The sequence below is a fragment of the Labrus bergylta genome, chromosome 3, assembly GCF_963930695.1.
Source record: "Labrus bergylta chromosome 3, fLabBer1.1, whole genome shotgun sequence".
Taxonomy (NCBI): Eukaryota; Metazoa; Chordata; class Actinopteri; order Labriformes; family Labridae; genus Labrus; species Labrus bergylta.
Window position 1 is genome coordinate 29,119,811 of NC_089197.1, and position 20,123 is coordinate 29,139,933.

Below are 20,123 nucleotides of genomic sequence, written 5' to 3' on the forward strand. Positions count from 1 at the left end.
TATGATAAGCCAATGCAAATTAACTTCAGAGGAAAATGAAGTAAGTGTTGTCTTTACTTCCATGTCACCTTTTTTCTTCATCCAGATTTATTGTAAGAAAAGCTCCTGGAGGAATAGTTAAGGCACTGATGTTATTATCACTTAAAGACACCAGCATGCTATTTAGTCAAACTTCTCTAAAGCTCCATGTATTTGAAATGTTTTCAACTCTTGTAGGATGGAACATAAAGAAACACTCTGGGAAGCGATTTCACAAGATATAAACATGAACAGATTTTTCAATATGTCTCATAAGGCAGCTCTCAAGATTAACAGATCAGGCAAAGAAAATAAACAGATGAGACTCCTGTCTTCCCATGCTCATCTTGTTCTACTCAGAACCCTTTTCTCTCTCTCTCTCTCTCTCTCTATCTCTCTCTCTCCCTCTACCATCCTTCCACCTTTGAGAAAACTGAATACTAAATATATAAAGATGTGTACACCTGATCCATCAATAGGTAACACACTTCCACTATAGATATAATCCTGAGTGTGCGTGGGGACTTCCAGCAGTCTGGGTGTGGGGCTACATGTCTAGACACAATACTGTATAGAACTACTTTGCTCTACCCTACATTTAACCTGGCTGTCACAAATAAGAGTTGGTAATACATGGTGTGGTATGTTCATACCTGCTAAAACAAAACACATCACAGTTCCAAGGAAAGAACAGGACAAGATGCCTAAAAATATCCTCATATTTTAATGATAACTTTAAAAATGGATTCTTCTAAACTGAGTAATGGATGCAACATCCTATTGATAGGAACATTTAGGACAACGTCCCTATTTTTTTTAATGCCAAAAATAATCACTGAGAATTAAGACATTTAAAAGAAGGATAATGTTTATGTCCACCAGCAAGGTCAACATCATTTAAATGAGAGTGAATCTATTTAAAGCCTCTTGACTGATTGCATTTTGTTGCCACCTAGTGGTTAACTTAGAATCTAAGTCAAAGCCGTGATTGACTTCCTCACCTCTCTTTTTCCCTAGAATGTTTAATCTCTTTGTGTTTTCTTCTGCTTCATTTGAAAGGCACTTTACTACTCCTTCGGAAATCTTGTTCTGTCCCCTATTTTTTGTTTCCTTCAATTTCCAGAAACTCTCCTAAAGTTTTCACTTTGTGAAAGTCTGTAAATTAATCTGTATTGGTGCTTGTTTATTTGTTTTTTTATATATTACTGCTACTGCAATACAATATGCTTCACACCTAAAGTATGTGTGCTTGGGTGTGAATAATGACTATTTTTATAGTTTTGTGTTTGGATATTGTTATGTGACTGAAGAAGATTCTCGGTTATGATTACCTTTACTTTTACGTATACCCTGCAGGCTAACATCTCAGGCATGTTTATAACAAGAGGAGAAATAAGAAGTGATAGGTAGACTTTGAAACCTTCTAATTATATAATTAACTTATTTTGTCTCCATATGTGACACATGTTAGCTATACATTAGTATTAATGACTGATAATTTACCTCTTTCCAAGACTGTATTTTTTTCATCACACTTCATCATTGATACATGACCCTGGCTGGACATTTAATGAGCATGGTTGGTTCCACTCTGACTGAGAGTCCAGTACCAAGGACATTTAAAAACCTGAGTTACCTTTCAACACAATCACTGACTTTTATTTTTTCCCTTGTTTCTTTCCTCTTTATTTTCTTACTTCTGTCCTCTCTGCCCCACCCCTACCCCTAAAACCTGTGATCTAGGGGGATCGTGTATGAGCTCCACTGATCTTTATTGGACAATACAACAAGGTCAACTCCCTGGGAAATAATGAGCACTCCGACAACAGGAAGCCCAAATATGGAGGTGGAGGTGGGCTCCAAGGAGATGGCAATGATCAGCAACATACTGGCAGCCTACACCTTTATTGCAGGTATTGGAAATGTCTTTAATACTGACTAAAAAACAGTCAGTGTTTCAATCCCACATATTGCAGAAGGCCATTAAAATGAATTTAAAGATAAAATATTAGAAATAATACTTTTTATTTAAGAAGCTAAATAAAACAGGCAAGTCATAAAATCAGAAGCATATAACAAATATATTAAAAGGTTAAAATGTAAAAATAGAAAAGGCCTTGCTGTTCTGATGCTTAGTAAGCAAATACAGCATGGTTGTGGGCTAGCTCTTTTCTGCTGCTAATGTTAGCTTAGATTTTTTTCTTGGTGTTATAGGTTTAGTTTTTTAGGTTAGGATTCCTGCAGTGAAATGAGCCAGGTTTTACAAAAATGTTAGACTATCAAATACAAACAAGATGAAAAGTATAGAGCTGTTAAAAACAAAACTACGGAAGCCCTAAGTGGACATACATTGATTTTTTTTCTCCATTTTCCCGTGATAACAAGTACATTTCTGTTTTGAGTTATATCGAGATGACAACACTGGTTTTCCTTCTGACAGTGAGTTAATTTCTCAGTATTTAGAGCTGAAATCAAGTCAGTATCACACTTCAATGTATTGAAAACTTTTTTCACTTTGCTCTCCACCGACTCCTTAGATCAGCCTGAGAGGACAGCTCTGGTATTTCTGGGCGGAGTCAGCGTTGGCCTCCTTGTCACACTCTGTGCCATCGTCTTCCAGATACACTGCCGAGCAGACTGTCACTATGGCAACAGTAAACACGCTCATCGTCGCCACAGACACAGGCATCATCACCGTCGCCATCACAACTGTCCCCACCATCAGCCTATTGACAGTAACCCTGATAACATGGCCGTGGTGACCTCTGGAGGGGCGGGGCCTGCAGGGGACAGCGAATCAGAGGACTGGGATGAAACCTCCGACCTGTCGGCACGGAGACGCAGACGCTTTGAGAGAGCTCTGTTGCATGCCACCATGTTTACATCAGCTGAGGGTATCTCTCACGGACACACACAGTTAGGCCTTTATCATTAATAACGTTTAAAAGACGTTTAAATGTTACAATATAGAAGCAGGAGAAGTTTTCTTTGCACACACAGAATAAATATCGAAAGTCTTCTCCATAGTGATGTCAAGTTTGATGGTTATATGAACGGACACTGTATAAGTGTAATTTAACCCTCTTTGTGTTTTGTGTGTGTGTGTGTGTGTGTGTGTGTGTGTGTGTGTGTGTTTATTTTACAGAGCTGGACAGGGCCCAGCGGCTAGAAGAGCGTGAACGGATTCTCAGAGAGATCTGGATGAACGGCCAACCAGACATAAGTACAGTCACTCAAAGCCTCAACAGGTATTACTGACAAACAGAGAGAACATCAGGAGGACATCAGGAGAAGGTGGAGGACATCAGGAGGACATCAGGAGGACATCAGGAGGACATCAGGAGGAGATGGAGGAAAGATGAATAAAGAGGTGAACAAATGAGACAAACAGCAGATGAAATTAGCAAATAAAACATAAATTTAGGAGATCCAAAAACAGATCAAAATGTTACTGACTGCACTGACTGAAGTGATACAAACAACAGGACTAATGTGAGTCGTCATGGCTCGGTCCTCTAACAAGAAAGGATACTGAAGAAGAGGAATTTCCTTATGCCTGGAAAAGACATAACAGACATACAAAGCACAGACTTCAGTGGGATTTGCGACCACTGACGTAAAGAACAGAACTGCAGCTGCAAAACTCTTTGAGGGATTTTATATCTTTTTAACAGGTGCTTTTGACAAACATTGAGCTAGTAAAGAGAAATAGGAGGGGGGCTTGGAGAAGATATAATGCTGCAGTTGTTCGCAGGTTGATGACTCACTAATGGTAAAAATGTGTCGTTGCTTTGGTTTGAAATGCTGAGACAATCAGAAGAGAAATCCCACATGAACAATGAGAAAATGGAAGTAGGAGAGATATCAGCTCAATGCTAAATGGATTTACATATACTGGTGCTATTTCTGCTGTCATTCAGCAACCCAAGATACAGTGAATGCACACTTTAAAACACATGGCTGTGGTTGTTGATAAAATATGAATGGAATAAACAAACAAATCTTATGGTTGTTGCATAAAAGGACATCCAGCTATCATGTTCAGGAGGATCATGCTGACTTTGTTTGTTTGCCTCATGTGTTAATGTGCTGGAAAAAAAGAATAAACCTATTTGTTCCTGTGTATATTTTTTTTAGTATGGTCTCTTATTAAAATGAATAAATTCTTCTCTGTGTATTTGGACATGTTTTATCTGATGTATATCATCTGCTGTGAAAATTAGTAGAGTTTAGAGATACATACAGCTCATAGTTGACAAGTTGCCATGGTAACAGACAACAGACATAAGAGCTTTAGTATGCACAACTTTATTAGTGCATTTCCACAAATTCAAATATTTTGTATACTTTCCATGTAATAAGAATTAGCCAATTGCAGCTGCAACCTTCACCACCAACTCAAAGTTCACCTGCAGGAAGTTTAAATAAGTTCCAGGGCTAGTGAGTTTCACCCACCTGGGTAAGGTTTACTGCCCTTAGTGATGTCACAAAGGAACAAAACAGCCTGTTTGAGCACAACATTTCTAAATTAGAGGATGGACTGTTCTCATAATTGTGAGGTGTGTGTGTGTGTGTGTGTGTGTGTGGGGGGGGGGGGGGGGGGGCGGGGGGGAGGTGTTAAAAAAACATGGTAAAGTGTATTTTGCATTAAATGTGACCTTCAAGCTCTTAGTTACACCCTAAAAATTGAGGATCAGTACCCACATAAAATAGATAAAATGGTAAAATAGTAAATTGACATGAGCTTGCATAACACTTTTCTAGTCTTCTGACGACTAAAAAGTGCTTTTTAAACCGCAGGTCACGCCTACCCATCCTCACCACATTTACACACTGATCCACAGAGCACCAAAAGCGCGTGCCATGAGAGAGTGTAATCTTTTCTCAGCAACATCTGAAGTCATGTTTATTTTTAAATACATTTCACACTTCATCATATGTACAAGAATAGAGAAGTAGAGTACACCAAACAGACTCATTTGAACCCATACTAAACGTGTCTTTAGTTATCTCACTCACAAGCAAAAATGGTGAAAGTAAAAAGTAAAAAAGTAAAGTAAAAAAGATTGAAAAATTAACTTTTTTGATGAAAGTCCTCTTTATACTAACACACTCTGAGGGGAGATTCTTGGATTTGAACCCCAAGCATATATATAGTCTATATATATATATAGCCTATATACAGTAGGCTATAAAGGCATACATGCATATATACATACATAGGCTAGCTATAAACAGAATGTAATGAATTGCAAAATTTTGAAACTCCTATTTGATCTTAAATAGCACAAAGTCAAAATGTTAAATGTTGAAAATGAGAAATCTAATTGTTTTTGGAAACCTATATGTTCATTCTGCCTGTTTTTGTTGATGCAGGGATGACCTGTGTTCACAGACAATGGTGTTTGGAAGTGATCCTGAGCCAGTAATGTACGCTAAAGAATTGAGTTTGGTAATAATGCTCAAATATCACTTGGATTTTGCCTTTTTACCCCACAGAGATGTATTCATATCTGAATCTTTAAATGGTAAGTACTGTAGAAGATACAAACTTCCAGATTCTTGCACTATTGTAGTGTTTGCCAGGGCAGTCTTTCATGGAGGGGTGAACCCCTCCCTTTCTTTACTTCACTAAGACTCCCTGGGATGACCTTTTTTTTTACAACCAATAACGTTACAAACCTGTTGCCAGTTAACCCTATAGATGTTTAATCAAGCGTTTTCTTTTTTTTTTACATTTCACAACATCTGTTACATCACAAGTGTTTTTTGTTGCAACTATCCCAACTTTTTATAAACATGTTGTCGGAATCAAATTCAAAATGGGATTGTAATTATCCGAAAACAATGACATTATTCAATTTCAACATTTGACATGTTCTGTCTGAGCTATTTTGAATCAAATAGGCTATGGGTTTGTGCAAATCATCACATTCTGTTTTGGTTCATTTTACCTGATCACAACTTTTCAGACGCTGGGTTATCCACTAGAGTACCCAAGAAATGTGTTTGTTTTTTTTACCCATCATTTTGAGAGTCAAAACAGAAAATGTCAAAACAAAAAAAATGTTTTACAGTGACCCCTTATAGTCTTCCGTAGAAAATAGGTCTGTCAGAACAACAAAGGGTACAGCAGTCAGTGAGAGACAATAAAACTAAACGACTATTAAACACACATTTCTATTTGGCTTGTTTGGAACCACATTGGCATACGCCTATCTTTCAGATCAGACTTGTCTTATCTTATAAGCAGTCTACATGATAGTCGCATTTTGCCTTTCTAAGATGTCTATCTCAGGTGCTTGTCTGTCTGCAGTGCTATCTCTTTAACGGGACGGGCGGGGTTGTCAGGACGGGGGACACGGAGGAGAGAGAGCAGTCTGCCGCAGCTGGACCAACTCCCGAGCACACGGGACCAGGACAAACCCGGCCTACAGACTAACATAGTGTTATCACAGTCAGTCTTCAGTAAAGGTCTTCACCCACCATGAGAGACTACTCAGCCGCCCCGGGCAACGGCGGCGCCTGCATGCCATGCTGCCAAGTGTGCGTCTTCGTCTTTACCGCATTTCTCGTGGTGGCGGAGAGGACGGCAGGTGAGTCCTACCTGGGACACCTACAGACACATATGAACACATAGAGCCTGCACCTACATAGTAAACACGATTTTGACGATGTGCTAGTTTGTCCTCTGGTGAGATGTGTTATTTGACTTTATTGGCGTGTGCGTGCATTACGGACTACAGTATATGGATGCACTGCGTGTAAGGACTACAGGAGAGGGATGCTTCCTAATGAGTCAGTGGTTTTTGTTTTTTTTAACGTCACGTTGCTCTGTGAGAACATCTACCGTAACGCAACATACAACTACATACAAAGTTGTGCATTGCTCTCCACTTCAGCGGCTGTCTGCGCTCTGTTGTCATGAATAATAGAGTCTGCAGTCAGCACTACTGCGCCTTTTTACTATTTTTTGCTCGCTGCATGTTATGAAACAAGTATGCAGCAAAACTGCAGACTCATGATGCAAGAGTTTTTTAGATTCCTTTTAACTGCGATATTCTTATTTCTGTGTAAGGGTACCTGATTTAAAAACAAAACAGAGCTATGCTGTAATCTTCAAGCGCGCTCTTTTTCTTGGAGGTGCATGAATGGACGAGGGGATGGGCGTACCCCGGGATGGGGGCCTACTCTGCCCGGACAGCCCGCCCGTTTTGCAGTTCTAATGGTTCAGATTACAGAGCTGCAGGGATGGAGGCAGAGCTGCAGGGATGGAGGCAGAGCTGCAGGGCCTCAAGCTGCGTGAAATGGAGAGTGGGAGAGGAGACATTAGCAGCGTTGTTGTTGTTGATAAAACCAGGCTTGAGGGGAGGAAGTGAAGAGCAGAGGTCATGTGAGAAAAAAGTGTGGATACTCGAAAAATTACACACTTCTGTTCATCTGCTATTTTGAGTCCTGATGTAAACAATACAGTATACTATGCAGTATCATGGTAAACGCTGCCTGTCTGTCCTTAGCTATTCCAGGACAGGGAAACCTGTAACAGGCTATGGGGCTTATTGTATACACCTTAAACATTTGATGGTGATGGTGATGGTGGTGTTCTCCCAATACACTTAGTTTTTCTTCCCAAGGTGTAGAAGAAGTCAATGAAATACCTGAGTCTTAAAAGATTTATCATGTAGGCCCTAACTGATCGAAATGTTACTTAATTGGTTTATAACATATTAGGCTACTTGTTCTTAAAGTATCAAAAGTAAATATATAACAAATTAATGTGTACCTATTATACAGCAGAAATACTCTTTTCAGGTTTATTATATATTTAAGGCTTTTTATATTTTGATTTTTTCAATGATGCATTAACATTTTTATGTCGCTACTGGATGTAGTGCAGGTATTTTAATTATCAGTATATTCTGTCAATATGCATCATTTCTTAAGAGATACTACATTTTGTGTGCAGAATTTTAAACAGCCTAACTATCGCTGCCTGAAAAGATGCAAAGAATTAAAAAGTTCCTTAGACATTTGATTGTATATTATAGTTAAGTAGAAGTTTTAAGTCAGTTTTATAAAAAGCTGGATTAAATATGTGGCTTATTTCAGCACTGTAGTTACCTGTCCATGTGTTTTTGAGAAAGATTCAGGTGTTCATTAGCATCACAAATACATCTCTGACATCTAACATTATACATGATTATAAATGTGTTTCTAAGTATTTGTATGTGTCTCTTTGTTTTCCATCTATCCACAGTGATCTACTGCTTTGTGTACTATCTTTGGACTGGTCACAACTACTGCTATGCCCATCTTGCCGGCTTCACTGCGCTGTTCCTGCTGCCAGGTGAGAGAAACAATAGAAACAGTCACAAAGATGGAGAGATGGAGAGCTGGACTGATTGATATCCATGGTTAATTCTGTGTGTTTCTCAGGTTGGGGTCCTCAGTGGCTCAGTTACTTGTGGTACCTGTCAGATGGACGCATCCGCAGGAAGTCTCTCACCTGGACACACATACTACACCTTGGTATCTTCAAAAGGTGAGACAACTTTATGTGTGATAGCGATATGAAAAGGGGAGGATTAAATGTACTTATTCACATGGTGGCCTTTTTCCTCTGACGTCATGCTTTAATTTTTCCGTGTGTCTTAAGCTGTAAGTGGTAAGAACATGGGAAATCAGAACAATCATTATTCTTTCCACAGTTATAATTTGATCAGAAACTGGAATATACACAATGATGAAAATCCATAACATCTTCAAGCTGTATTTCAGGTTCAAACTAAAAATGTAATAACCCATTAGCTCCCGTTTTACAGCAACCTTTTAAGCATTCACCACACTTCCTAGCCATTACTATATCCTTAAGCTAGGAAGTGCTTGATTGCTAATACTGAATGTTGTCTGAAGGTGGCTAATGAGCTGGCCATAAATTATCATTTGAATTATGGTTTTAATTGTACATTGTCCTGTAAGTTGCTGACCATTGTAGAAAGGAAGAAATGATTAGCTATGCAATTCGACAAACTACCTGGAAAACAGCAGACTGCCTTAAGAATAGTATTTGAGCTTCCCACACTTAGCATTACAAGAGAGTGAACTACTTTAATTGGTTGAAGATCAATAATGTCCAGACCACCAGTAACAACAATAATGGTTGGGTTGGAGACAATAACAATATAAATCTGTTAATGTTTAATGATATTTATTTCAGATAGTCGTGATGAGGATCGTAATAGTGTTCTCTTCCTCTTTGGTGCTCTCCATCTCCGTCCCTCACAGGTTGTGGGAGTGTATATGTCTGCCAGATGAAGATGTGTATGGGGAGATCATGCAGCAGGCCGATGTGTCTGCCTTGCGTCTGTTTGAAGCCTTGGTGGTTACCCTGCCTCAGACTCTTCTGCAAACCTATGTGCTCATCTGTACTGACATAGGGATCAAGTCTCCAGGTACGGAGAAGCTTAATATGGATGTATGTTAGGGCCACGAGGCCAGACCCCTAGTATTTTATCTGCAGAAAGTCAGAGTGAGCTGACGTATGAAAGCGGCAGCATATACTCTGGAGATTTCAATTCGAGCCAATGAGACCCGAGTGACGTTTATATACTGCCTAAAGTGTCTGCACACGACCACTACGATATCCTTGCACGTAAATAAACGGCTTCATTGTGTTTTCTGTTCTTCAGTATGTTGTTCTCTATTTGTGGATGTTGTCATTCCATTGGATTACACATAGCATTGATATAAAGGCAAATATTCTCATTTTAACGTTGTGTAGCGGACTCTGTTGCTTCGGCCGCTACTTCCGCGTAGTTTATTTACGTCACGTCTTCAGTCACATCCCCCCCCCCCCCCCCTCCCCTCTGACAGGGATAGTCCACCGCTGTGAGGAGCATATGTGAACGACTAGGTTGGGAGAATCTCCGGAGCGGTCCTCCTGCAATTATCTAGATATTATCCGGAGTGCATATGTGAAAACGGCTTTAATGAATGCAGATGTTGCTCCATAACAGCCACACATGGTAATAAGCAGATGTTTGCTAGAAAAAAAAGTTCTCCAGATCAGCTTTAAGACCTGTTTTGGCACATAAGTGACCATCCAACTTTTTTTTATTTACAATGTGTTTCCAATGTTGCCTTGCTTCTAACCTTAATTTTGTATGTAGCAGTGCAGTGTATCTAGGTGTTGACATGTCTTTCCCTCTCTCCCCTCTGCAGCCTCAGTGTGTTTTGTGGTGTGTTTGTTATCTCTGGCCTGGGCCTTGGTCCTCTATGCCAGAGCCTGCTCACTCATCAGACCAGGACATCTACAAATGACCCCCGCTGCCATCCTCTGTCGACTGCTGTGGAGGGTGGGCACGTTTAAACAAACCTACATTTCTCACTATGTACTACTTTTTTTTTTAGGATTCTGACTTTAATCTCAGAATTCTGGCTCCAGAAAAAAAGTCTGAATTCTGAGAAAAAAGAGAGAATTCTGACTTTAATCTAGCATTAAAAAAACCATAAAAACCAGAACCATAAAAAAAAAAAAAAATAATCCTCTTCCGTAATGTACAACGTGTACTATCAATATAACAATTTTAATGATATGGTATAAAGTGTTTGAAATGACATAAGTGTTTGTTTTGGCTTTTGTTCATCTTATTCATGTGTATTTTGTCTTTCCACAGGTTGGTATGTTGGGATCTCGATTTGCCGTTCTCATGCTCTTCACACGAATCTTCAAACAATGGATCCTGGGAGTCATTGGTGAGACTAGATATGAAGGTTTCATCTCTAACTATATATTTTTAATGTATGGAGAGTTTTATTAAGCTACAGACACATTTAACCATTTCTTTGTTAGTAATGTCATGCTCCTCCACTACTGTCATGTTTATAGTGACCAAGTTTGTTTGAGATAGTCAAACTATTTTTGTATTAATGGCTATGTGATTGTGTGTCAGGTGTGCACTGGCTGGGAGCAACTTTCTGGATGGTATCCCAGCAGACTGACATCATACGCTCAACAAGTCGATGGAGAATCTTCAACCTGGTCCTGGGAGCCGTTCACATCTTCCTTTTCCTGAATGTGAAGTACGGTCAATCCAGATACCGCATGGCAGGATTCTACCTGGTATGTGTGTGTCTCTGAGGTCGGTTAATGTCTGTAAGGCAGAGGTCACACAAAAATAAACTAATATTGAATTGAATTTAAGAACAAGTTCCGATGAGATTAACGATACACAGTCTAACAAATTAGTAATTTTGAAGCCCCCAGCCCCCTCCGCAACTTATTTTTATCCCAGAAATGTTTTACCAAATGTGAATCTAAGTCAAATAGACATTAATGAATGATTTACTGACTATTCAAAAAATCACTGAACATTTGTTTGTTTTGTGTTACTTCAGGCTCTTCCTGATAACTCAGGGCTCAGGAGGTGTCATTCTGTCGTAATATGTACTCATATAGTATTATTATGAACGTTTCTACCAAATGAAACTTCTTTGGCTATTATATTGCAACAGATCAGTCAATGTGATCTTTAAGAAATAATTGAATTACAGCCAGATAAATAGAAAAACATTAAGGCTAACATTTAAATGTTAGATTTATTTTAAGTGTCAGAAAAAGGGAACATCTGTCTCTGTTTCTTTTCATTCTTTTTCAGGCCATGTTCTTAGAAAACGCTTTTCTTCTCCTGGCATCCTCGTGGTTGTTCACCATGGTGTCCTGGGATACAGTGGGGATCCCAGCTGCTATCTTCTGTAGCTTCCTCATTGGTAAGGAACACAACGTCACATTGCATACAGATATACAGTCATGTTAACACGCTAATATTAGCATGCTAACATGCTCTCACTGATATTGCTAACATGCTGATGTTGAGAAGGTTTTGTTCAACAAAGAGACAGCATAGTCTAGAGGCTAATAATTGGTTCTTCACACTAAACATAAAGTACAGCTGGGGCTGATGGTGTTGTCAGTTGTAAAGCAGATTCCTTATTTACCTGTCTCTCTCTCTCTCTCTCTCTCTCTCCCTCTCTCTCTCTCTCTCTCTCTCTCTCTCTCTCTGTCTCTCTCTCTCTGTCCAGGTTTGATAGCGTTGGTGCTGTACTATCGTTTCCTCCACCCCAAGTCTTTCGAGATTTTTCAAAGTATTCGCCATAGGGGAATAGGTGGAGCCTGCATGGAGCGAGGATCTACACTCTCATTGGAGGAGAAAGTCACACCCTCTTTCCATCGCCATGCAACACTGTCTGGTTTGTTATCTACCTATCTATATCTATATCTATCAATCTATCTATCTTTCTATCTATCTATCTATCTATCTATCTATCTATCTATAAAAAATAAATATTAGTGTTTATTCCTCAGGGGGCGGGACCTTAATGGATCTCCCTATCCAATGGGAGGGCTGGAAACATCACCACTGGCTGCTGATTCGCTTGGCCCTGAAGACAGGAAACGTAGCTAGCATCTGGTCTGCCTATGGTGAAGGGGGTCTGGCGGGACTGATGGGTCTTTCGGAAGAAGTCCACTCCCCTGATGAAATTCATTTCCCTCAGGTTAATTGCGTTCCTTTTGGCCTATTATTTTTTTAAGATGACATTAAATGGATCTAACTTTTATTTGGGATGTGATTTGTCAGATCCCACCAGTTCAACTGCCTGCTCCTCGGATCTCACAACCAGCTCAACCAGCTCCACCACAGGTGACCCAGGTTCCACAGGTAAGAGCCTTTTTAAAAAAAAAAAAAAACCCTCAATGTACTGATTTAATTTGAATTAATAAACTTAATTTGAGCTCAAAACCACTAATTTTAGGACTCTAAAACGGAGACAAATGAGTCAGCTGACACATCCACTGCACTACATTTTCACCAGATATATTAAACGTTTTCTTTTACAAAAACTAAAACACTTTACACAGCGACCTCAAGATCTTTATTTATGTATGCTCAGCCATCAGGTTGTCAACGGAGAGGTCATGTATATTCATAATGCTGAATACTGAGTTTGTCTATCTTCGTTCTGAGTCTCAGACTCTCTCTGTTTCCAGGTACAGGAGGTAGTCCAGCCTCCACAGCCAGCTCCCAGCACTGTCGTAGCCCGACCAGTGAGAAGAGCTCCGCCCACGACAATCCAGGACATGAGGAGGTTTCCAGAGATCATCCCGTTCCAGGAGGTCATTCCTGAAGAGAGCGCCGAAGACGAGTGCAGCGCTCCACTGTCAGCCTCACTGTCAGCTTCAGTGTCAGCTCCACTGTCAGAGGAAAAAGGTTCAATGTCCTGATAATCACTGAAGCCTGTTAGAGCACATCCTCAAACATTTAGCACAAAAAGACACAAAAAATACTGCAAGACTTAAGATTGAAAGCATTGAATTTGGCCTTTTGGTTTTTGCACTTGAGATTTTTTGGAGCCAGAATCATCTTTATTTAGTTAAGAGGGTGTTAACACTGCAGGTTGAAGAATGCAGGTTCAATGCTCTTTAAATTACTTCACTTTTGTGTAGTTGTTTTCCCTCCTACCTGACAAATGTAAGCACAATATTCAGTCTTTCAGCTCATTTTTTGTTTTCCACTCCTGAGGGAAATATCTGATTTTGAGCTGCTTATTTCCTCACTGTGTTTCCCAGCTTATGTTTGGTCCTGGCCAGGTATCAAGCAGTACTTTACTTTAGGCCTTTTTTAAAATAAAAACAGATAGTTCTGCAGCGAGAGTGAGCATAGGTCCAACAAGCCGAACATTGACCTGAAAGAAGTGTAAAGGTCTGTGAAGCTGAGCAGAACTGCAGTCAGGTGATATTTTTCTGTGGGCTGTATTTATTAACCTTTCACATACAAGTAGTCATGTGAATGTTTGGCAAAGTGGATGGATATGATGTGGTCTTACTGGAGGTGTATCTACATCAGCAGCAAATCTACAAGTATGCATGAAGAATATCTGGTGTTGAAGGAATACTGTTTTCTGTGAAACCAACTCAATGGCTTGTTGGTTAGAACAGATAAGAACAGAAGTGAGAAGTTCCACTCCAATGTTTTTACTCATTGGAAATGTTTTAGATCATTTGTCTGGTAAGACTTAACATTTTAAACCCTCATTCAAACTGAATTATCATCATAATAATGTTATATTGTCAATCTTAGAATTAGGATATCACTTAACCACATTCAACATACAGGTTTTTTTCTTGAGACTGGCATGAATGTTCATTTAGTTATAATATCAGAAGTAGCAAAAGACAAGTTGAAACAAATATTTAATGCAAACATTTTCATGATGTAATACATTCTTCCTAGTCCTAGAAATTCACCAACATTCAAGACAAACCTTGTATGAACACATTTTAATGCAATCTTGTGTCTTTTCTAAAGGTGATGAGGAGTATCAGAGTGCTGCTTATGGCTCGCCAACGCCTTCATCACCATGCCTAGGGAGCCTCCGTCATATCGACAGCCAGGCTGCGACGCTGACCGAAGCCTCGTCCTCCGTGTGCTCTCTGGACATCAAGACCCCCGCCTGGTCACCAGAGCGGCGATCACCTCTCCTGATTGGTTCCCCTGAGAAGAAACTATCGGTCCCTGGAGAGTCCAGCACCACTCTGTACTTCAGCGCAGAAGCACAATCTCCCTCCAGTGGGAGCTATCTTGGCTGGGGCTCTGAGTTGTCGCCCATCTCCACCTACAGAAGTCCGTACCGCATCAGGGAGGCTCGTTTTGTCACCTCCACCCCACAACTGGAGCCCCGAGCTGAAAGTCCGAGCCTGGCCCCTGTGGTCATCATTCCTGCTACACCTGGTACAACACCAGGCCCCACTCCAGGAGGATCCCCTAGTGCGTCCACACCTGTGGCTTCTACGCCTGCAGCTTCTGCATCTGCTGCTTCTACACCCGCAGCTTCGACTCCCGGGGCTTTGACTCCTGGTGGTACCACTCCAGGAGCAACGACCCCCATAGTTCCACTCACTCCGGTCATCTCACACGCTCGCAAACAGATGGTGCAGTTTGTGGGCACCAGAGAGAGGATGGTGTAAGGTCGGGTAGGTGAAAGGAACAACAGGGTGGGGAATTGTGTCTTTTTAAGTAGTTCAGCTAAGGATATAGCTCAAGTCCAATATTTACTTATTTAAAGAAGGCTTGGTGGGGAACTAGGCGGCTTTTCTGCTAAGCTTAAGTCAGTCTTAGAGGATATATAGTGTATATCATTATTTATGTTTTCTGCTGATACAGATATAGCGGTTCATTTAGCAAAACATGGGAATACACGGGAAGCACAGTGGCAAACCACCACTGCATTAAATTGTGCTTCATTCTCAAAAGTGATAGTTATCACCCTGCTGTACATACCAGTTTACATATTAGTCATTCTTTTTTGATAGGTGTTGTGAAGATCCTTGTTGCTGATTTGGCAGTTGGGTTGAGGCGCCTGCAACCCCTCACACACTAAAATGAATATCCTGTGGGCAGTATCTAACTATTTTTTTAAGACCTTAAAACCAAGATTATGTTCTCTACATATAGTACATTACATTACAATACATTACTCTACATATAGTGATTTACAGCAGATTAGATTAAGGTTGCTGGGGGGGGATTTATGTGGGGCATCATTTTCATTTTGATACACTTACACTTTCCAGTTACACTTGGAAATTGTAAACTTTCAAAACGGACAACAAACAGACTTAAAATCAGCTTATTCAGACTGTTCATTAAGTTTTCATAAGAATGATTTGATTATTATGATAAAATTAAGAAAACAAAAGCATAAGTATCCATGTGAATCAAGGGAATAATCTGAAAGACGTTGGAACTCGGTGAAGAGTTATTTTTAAGAAAAGCAGTCAACTATACTTGTTTACAATAATCAAACATGCTGTCTGCAGGCAGCTGAGCACACGCTCCTCTAACATCCCTCACCTACAGTATGCCTGTCTCTTTATCAAAACTGGTGAGATTGGAGTTACACAATGGGACTAATAATCTGTTATGAATTACATAGATTATACCTTAAAACTTAAATGTCATGGATATCATTCAGTATCACTTGATTGAAATGATGTTGAATATAGTTGAGTTTTGTCCTTCATCAGTCTGTCAGGTTCTTATGTGTGTAGAGTACAGCAGAACACGGTCTGTGTTAACACACATTACTGACACACAAACACAAACAGACTTCTTATTTACCACTTGTTGTCAAATCTAGTCATTCATATGATTGTCTTTATCACATAAGCAAGCAACAAGGTGCAAAGGTTAGAGTAAAAAAGTTATCAAATGGAAAGCTTGCCTTTGCTACTTTCAGCAGCACTGATTTCAGTCGGTCAAAACTTTAGCACAGAAACAACTCAACTTGATTTACAGCCACTGGAGTCACCTGTAGCATTTCGTTATTGTGAATACGCAAAGAGAAAAACATGAAATCTGACAGTGAAAATGGGCAATATAGAAAAATAAATACTATGATGTGTTTTCAATAATAATATGTATTTAATTTCTTTAAAGTTTGTTTTTTTAACTATTTTTTAATTACTTTGTTTTATCTGTTTTATTGATCACGTATCTGATATTCATTGCTCTCTTTTAAGATTTTGTGTTGACCCAAATAATTGTTGAATGTCTTAACAAACACAGAATGTGAGACATACAAGACTGTACTTCCTTAACAAATATTTTATTCTCATAGGTTGCCCCCCCACCCCCCAAAAAAAAGCATAGATATAAAATATGGTAAGGGGACGTGATAAAAAGGACAATGTTGATGATAAAAATCTAGTCTTAAAAAAAAAGACTATTCCTGTAGGACATAATTCATGTGTGTTTGTATGTCTTTAAAAATGATTGAACCTTTATGAACATGTCTCCGACAATCAAATATGGGTTTTTTATTAAATTATTAAAGAAGTAAAGACTATGAGAGAATGATGATATGATACAGTATACGATTATGAATGCCCATAAAACTGACCACTGATGCTTACTGTAGGAGCTGAGTCATTTTTGTGCAGTGTTTATGTGAGTTGCTATGGTAACAAACCTGTTAGTTCTTGTATGAAAGTTAAGCTAATTTGCTACCAATTAAGATCATTTCTGCTTGAGATGGTGCCCTTTATTGTATTTCCAAAACAAATTTAGTTTAAGCTTTATAGTTTGGTGTTCTACCTCACTGTCTAATTATAGGTTGGTAAAACGTTTTACTGCTTGTTTGCTCCCCTGTTTATTTGATCAATATCAATATGATGATTGACTTGTGTCATTAAGTGTTACATGGTACTTTTGTTGGATATAAAGCAACAACCCCCTGATGCAGACAATCCATTGCAGTGAACACACATTCGCTTATGTTTATCTTGTTAGCTATGACACTTCATTAATTTAAAATTGCAAGTGTCCAGATAATTTAAAAAAAACTAGAACTAGCAAGCTCATGATAGCATTTAAGCTAGCTGTGGGAAATGTAGCTTTGACAGTCTTACATGAAAAGTTACAAATGAAAAGGACTCTGGCCTCTTCCTCGAAAGCCATCAGCTGCACCTTCTAACTTCCATGTGAATAACCGGTTCTATAATCTTCCAGTGTCACAGTGCAAAAATGTAGCTGTCCACTGTAAGGCAGAAAACACACAGAGCACCTTTCCTGGTTAGTTTGAAACACTTCTGATAATGTAGCTACAACACAGAAAAGAAAGGTTGCATAAAGGGAATTCCTGAATTCAATGTGCTGCTATGAGTTTCATGTTTGATCAACGCCAGTATTATGTTATGTTCTTAATATTGTTGATTTAAATGTTTAGACCTGACTGTACCCAGAGAAGGTTTTTATTTTTTCTTAAACTCTGCTATATTATTTTTGATTTATTTTGCTGTCTGTTGATAAAACCTGTAAATCAGAGTTCTCGTTGGATATAACTACATTGAACTGTTATCCATTTTTCACAGCCTGCTGATAGATAAGAGTCACTGCATGTAACTCACACATACATGCATCCAGAGAATTGTATCTATTCCTTTAGAGAAAGAAAACACTAACTGTAACTACATGCACATATTACCATAGTAAACACAAACATGCGTTGATGTGTGTATGCAAAAGCAATAAGCCAGCTAATGAAATATATCTTACTGCACTGATTTAGAAAATCCATGCACACGCTTTAAACTGCATTGATGCCTTGGCTTGATTATCATGAATCAGCGCTTTGCCTTGTAGAGAGACAGCTTCAGTGTGTGTGTGTGTATGTGTGTGTATGTGTGTGTGTCTGCTGCTTTAAATTAGAACAATGTGCTTTGCTCTGTGTACAAGATGTGTATGATAGCCTATGATTGTGTTTCTATTTTCACTCTTTTTGTATTTTTTACATTTCTTTCTTCATTTATATTTGGTCACATTTTCAGTGTGAAATGTGTAACAGCAACGGTGCAGTGTTTCAGGGTTTTGTGCTGAAGTTTCACAAGTTATTTCCATTGACGGACTTAAATCAGTTTGCTGATTGAGTGTAACGTCACTGAGTCTCGGGGCAGCGTTTGTTTATCCTTGGCATCACCTCATCTCTGAGAGGATCTCCACAGAGCAGCTGTGTTTGATAATAGAGAGTTATTTAATGTGCTATTGATGTACGAAATAAAGACATTAATCATGATCAGAACTCTGACTGCTGGGTCGTATTTTACTGAAATATATTTAGTCTTTCACCATTATCTACGATTAAATATTTTAATGAGCCTCAGAGAGGTAGATATACATGACCACAGTGATAATAAGTATGAAAAACAAAAATGTAAGTGTCGTTGTGGTACATTGGTAACTCCAGTCTAATGCCAGATTAACTTGCTAAAGAGGTATAAACAAGCATTCCTCCAGCTCTTCTGTACACTGTGTGCTGAGCTGGCACACTAAATAGACTTAAGTGTATTGTCAAGTCATTTTATACATTATGTATTAAGAGTTTTGCACCATGTCAACATAAGACTGGCTGAAATGTTGGTGTTGTAAGATACCGTGTGATCTGTAGAATCAACATCATCATTAAATCACAAATCTTAAAAATATATATTTTTTTAAGATTTATAAATGTAAATATATCTAACAAAATGTTTATTTTCTCCCCTGAAGGAAGTTAAGCAAAATGAAAGCTTCCACAACTCTTAATATCTTTGTGCTTTATAATATTTTTTATCTGATACAATAAACACCTGCCTTTTCTGTTACTGATTCATTTGTATACTTTCTCGTATACTGAAATAGATTATTTTTGTTCCTCTCACTCTAAAATGAGGATATGCTCCTGTGAAACTTGTTTGATCATGATTAAATTTGGTGTGCTGTGGATGAAGTATTTTTGCCATGTCATCATTTAGAGAGTCAGATGACAGACTGATTATAGGAAGTGAAAGCAGCCTGACAATCAGCATGTTCTCTGTGGTCACTGATCCACAGCATAATACAGCTTTCAGGCTGTTATAAATCACATGTTACTTTCTCCTTTATTTCTGTCCATGTACTGTTTTTTCAAAAAGTACTCAGCATCATTAACGAGAGCATTTATTTTTAAATTATTTTATTGTTTGTTCTTCCATTAATACAACAAACAAAAAGTGAATTCTCAGGCAGATACTGCAACAGACTACATCAGCATCCATCTAGTTACACATGTCTGTTAGGATATACTGCATGTTTGAGTATTTTTCATAATCCAATATGACAAATGACCTTTGTGCATGAGATGTTCTGAGGTATTTGAGAGATATTGTAGACCCCCCAAAAATGTAGCGCTCCAGCCTGCTGATAGCAAATTATTCAGAATACAACCGCCATCATGACCTTCCATTTTAATATGTAGCCTATAGGGAGTTGGATCTCTGAAATTGGCAATTTGGTATTGTTTTTTTTGTTTGTTTTTTGCCCCAGCTGTTGCTTCTACATGAGGGTAAGGAGTAGCAAATTTGTGGATTTCTTAAATTGACATTCTTTTGGTAATTATCACCATGGTTTGTGATTAGTATGTGGGGCCAGGGGCCCAAACCATGTATGCTCGCACTTACTCCCCTTGGTGTTGCAGAAGACTACACAAAACAAAACAAAAGCTGCTGAGGAGCTGAGGTTTTGGCTGAAACA

The 20,123-nt window shown here is 38.9% G+C and overlaps 2 protein-coding genes across 3 annotated transcripts in view; both read left to right on the forward strand.

Annotated features, from left to right (window-relative positions):
* eva1a (eva-1 homolog A (C. elegans)) overlaps positions 1-4,143 on the forward strand; it is a 9,845-nt gene extending 5,702 nt beyond the window's left edge. Inside the window, exons 2-4 of the mRNA XM_020651900.3 lie at positions 1,762-1,931; positions 2,556-2,912; positions 3,164-4,143. Of these exons, the coding sequence (XP_020507556.1) occupies positions 1,829-1,931; positions 2,556-2,912; positions 3,164-3,276 (573 nt within the window). The 5' untranslated portion in view covers positions 1,762-1,828 and the 3' untranslated portion in view covers positions 3,277-4,143. The remainder of the gene's footprint in view (positions 1-1,761; positions 1,932-2,555; positions 2,913-3,163) is intronic.
* A 2,218-nt stretch (positions 4,144-6,361) lies between these two features.
* xkr5b (XK related 5b) lies at positions 6,362-18,654 on the forward strand. 2 transcript variants are annotated; one of them, XM_020656523.2, is made up of 13 exons: positions 6,362-6,614; positions 8,276-8,365; positions 8,455-8,560; positions 9,304-9,470; positions 10,240-10,373; positions 10,695-10,773; positions 10,971-11,140; positions 11,676-11,787; positions 12,100-12,267; positions 12,383-12,573; positions 12,657-12,737; positions 13,067-13,286; positions 14,385-18,654. In XM_020656523.2, the coding sequence occupies exons 1-13, from the start codon at positions 6,506-6,508 to the stop codon at positions 15,041-15,043; spliced, it is 2,286 nt and encodes a 761-aa protein (XP_020512179.2). In that variant the 5' UTR covers positions 6,362-6,505; the 3' UTR covers positions 15,044-18,654. The 2 variants fall into 2 exon arrangements, with proteins under 2 accessions (XP_020512179.2, XP_065809178.1); XM_065953106.1 differs by having other exon boundaries at positions 13,085-13,286.
* Positions 18,655-20,123: the final 1,469 nt, after the last annotated feature.

Bases quoted from the DNA above. Each gene is read 5' to 3' on its own strand.
- xkr5b (XM_020656523.2), top strand. From the start codon at position 6,506: ATGAGAGACTACTCAGCCGCCCCGGGCAACGGCGGCGCCTGCATGCCA. The intron at 11,788-12,099 runs GTAAGGAACACA...CTCTCTGTCCAG, and splicing joins CTTCTGTAGCTTCCTCATTG to GTTTGATAGCGTTGGTGCTG. The intron at 13,287-14,384 runs GTTCAATGTCCT...TCTTTTCTAAAG, and splicing joins TCCACTGTCAGAGGAAAAAG to GTGATGAGGAGTATCAGAGT.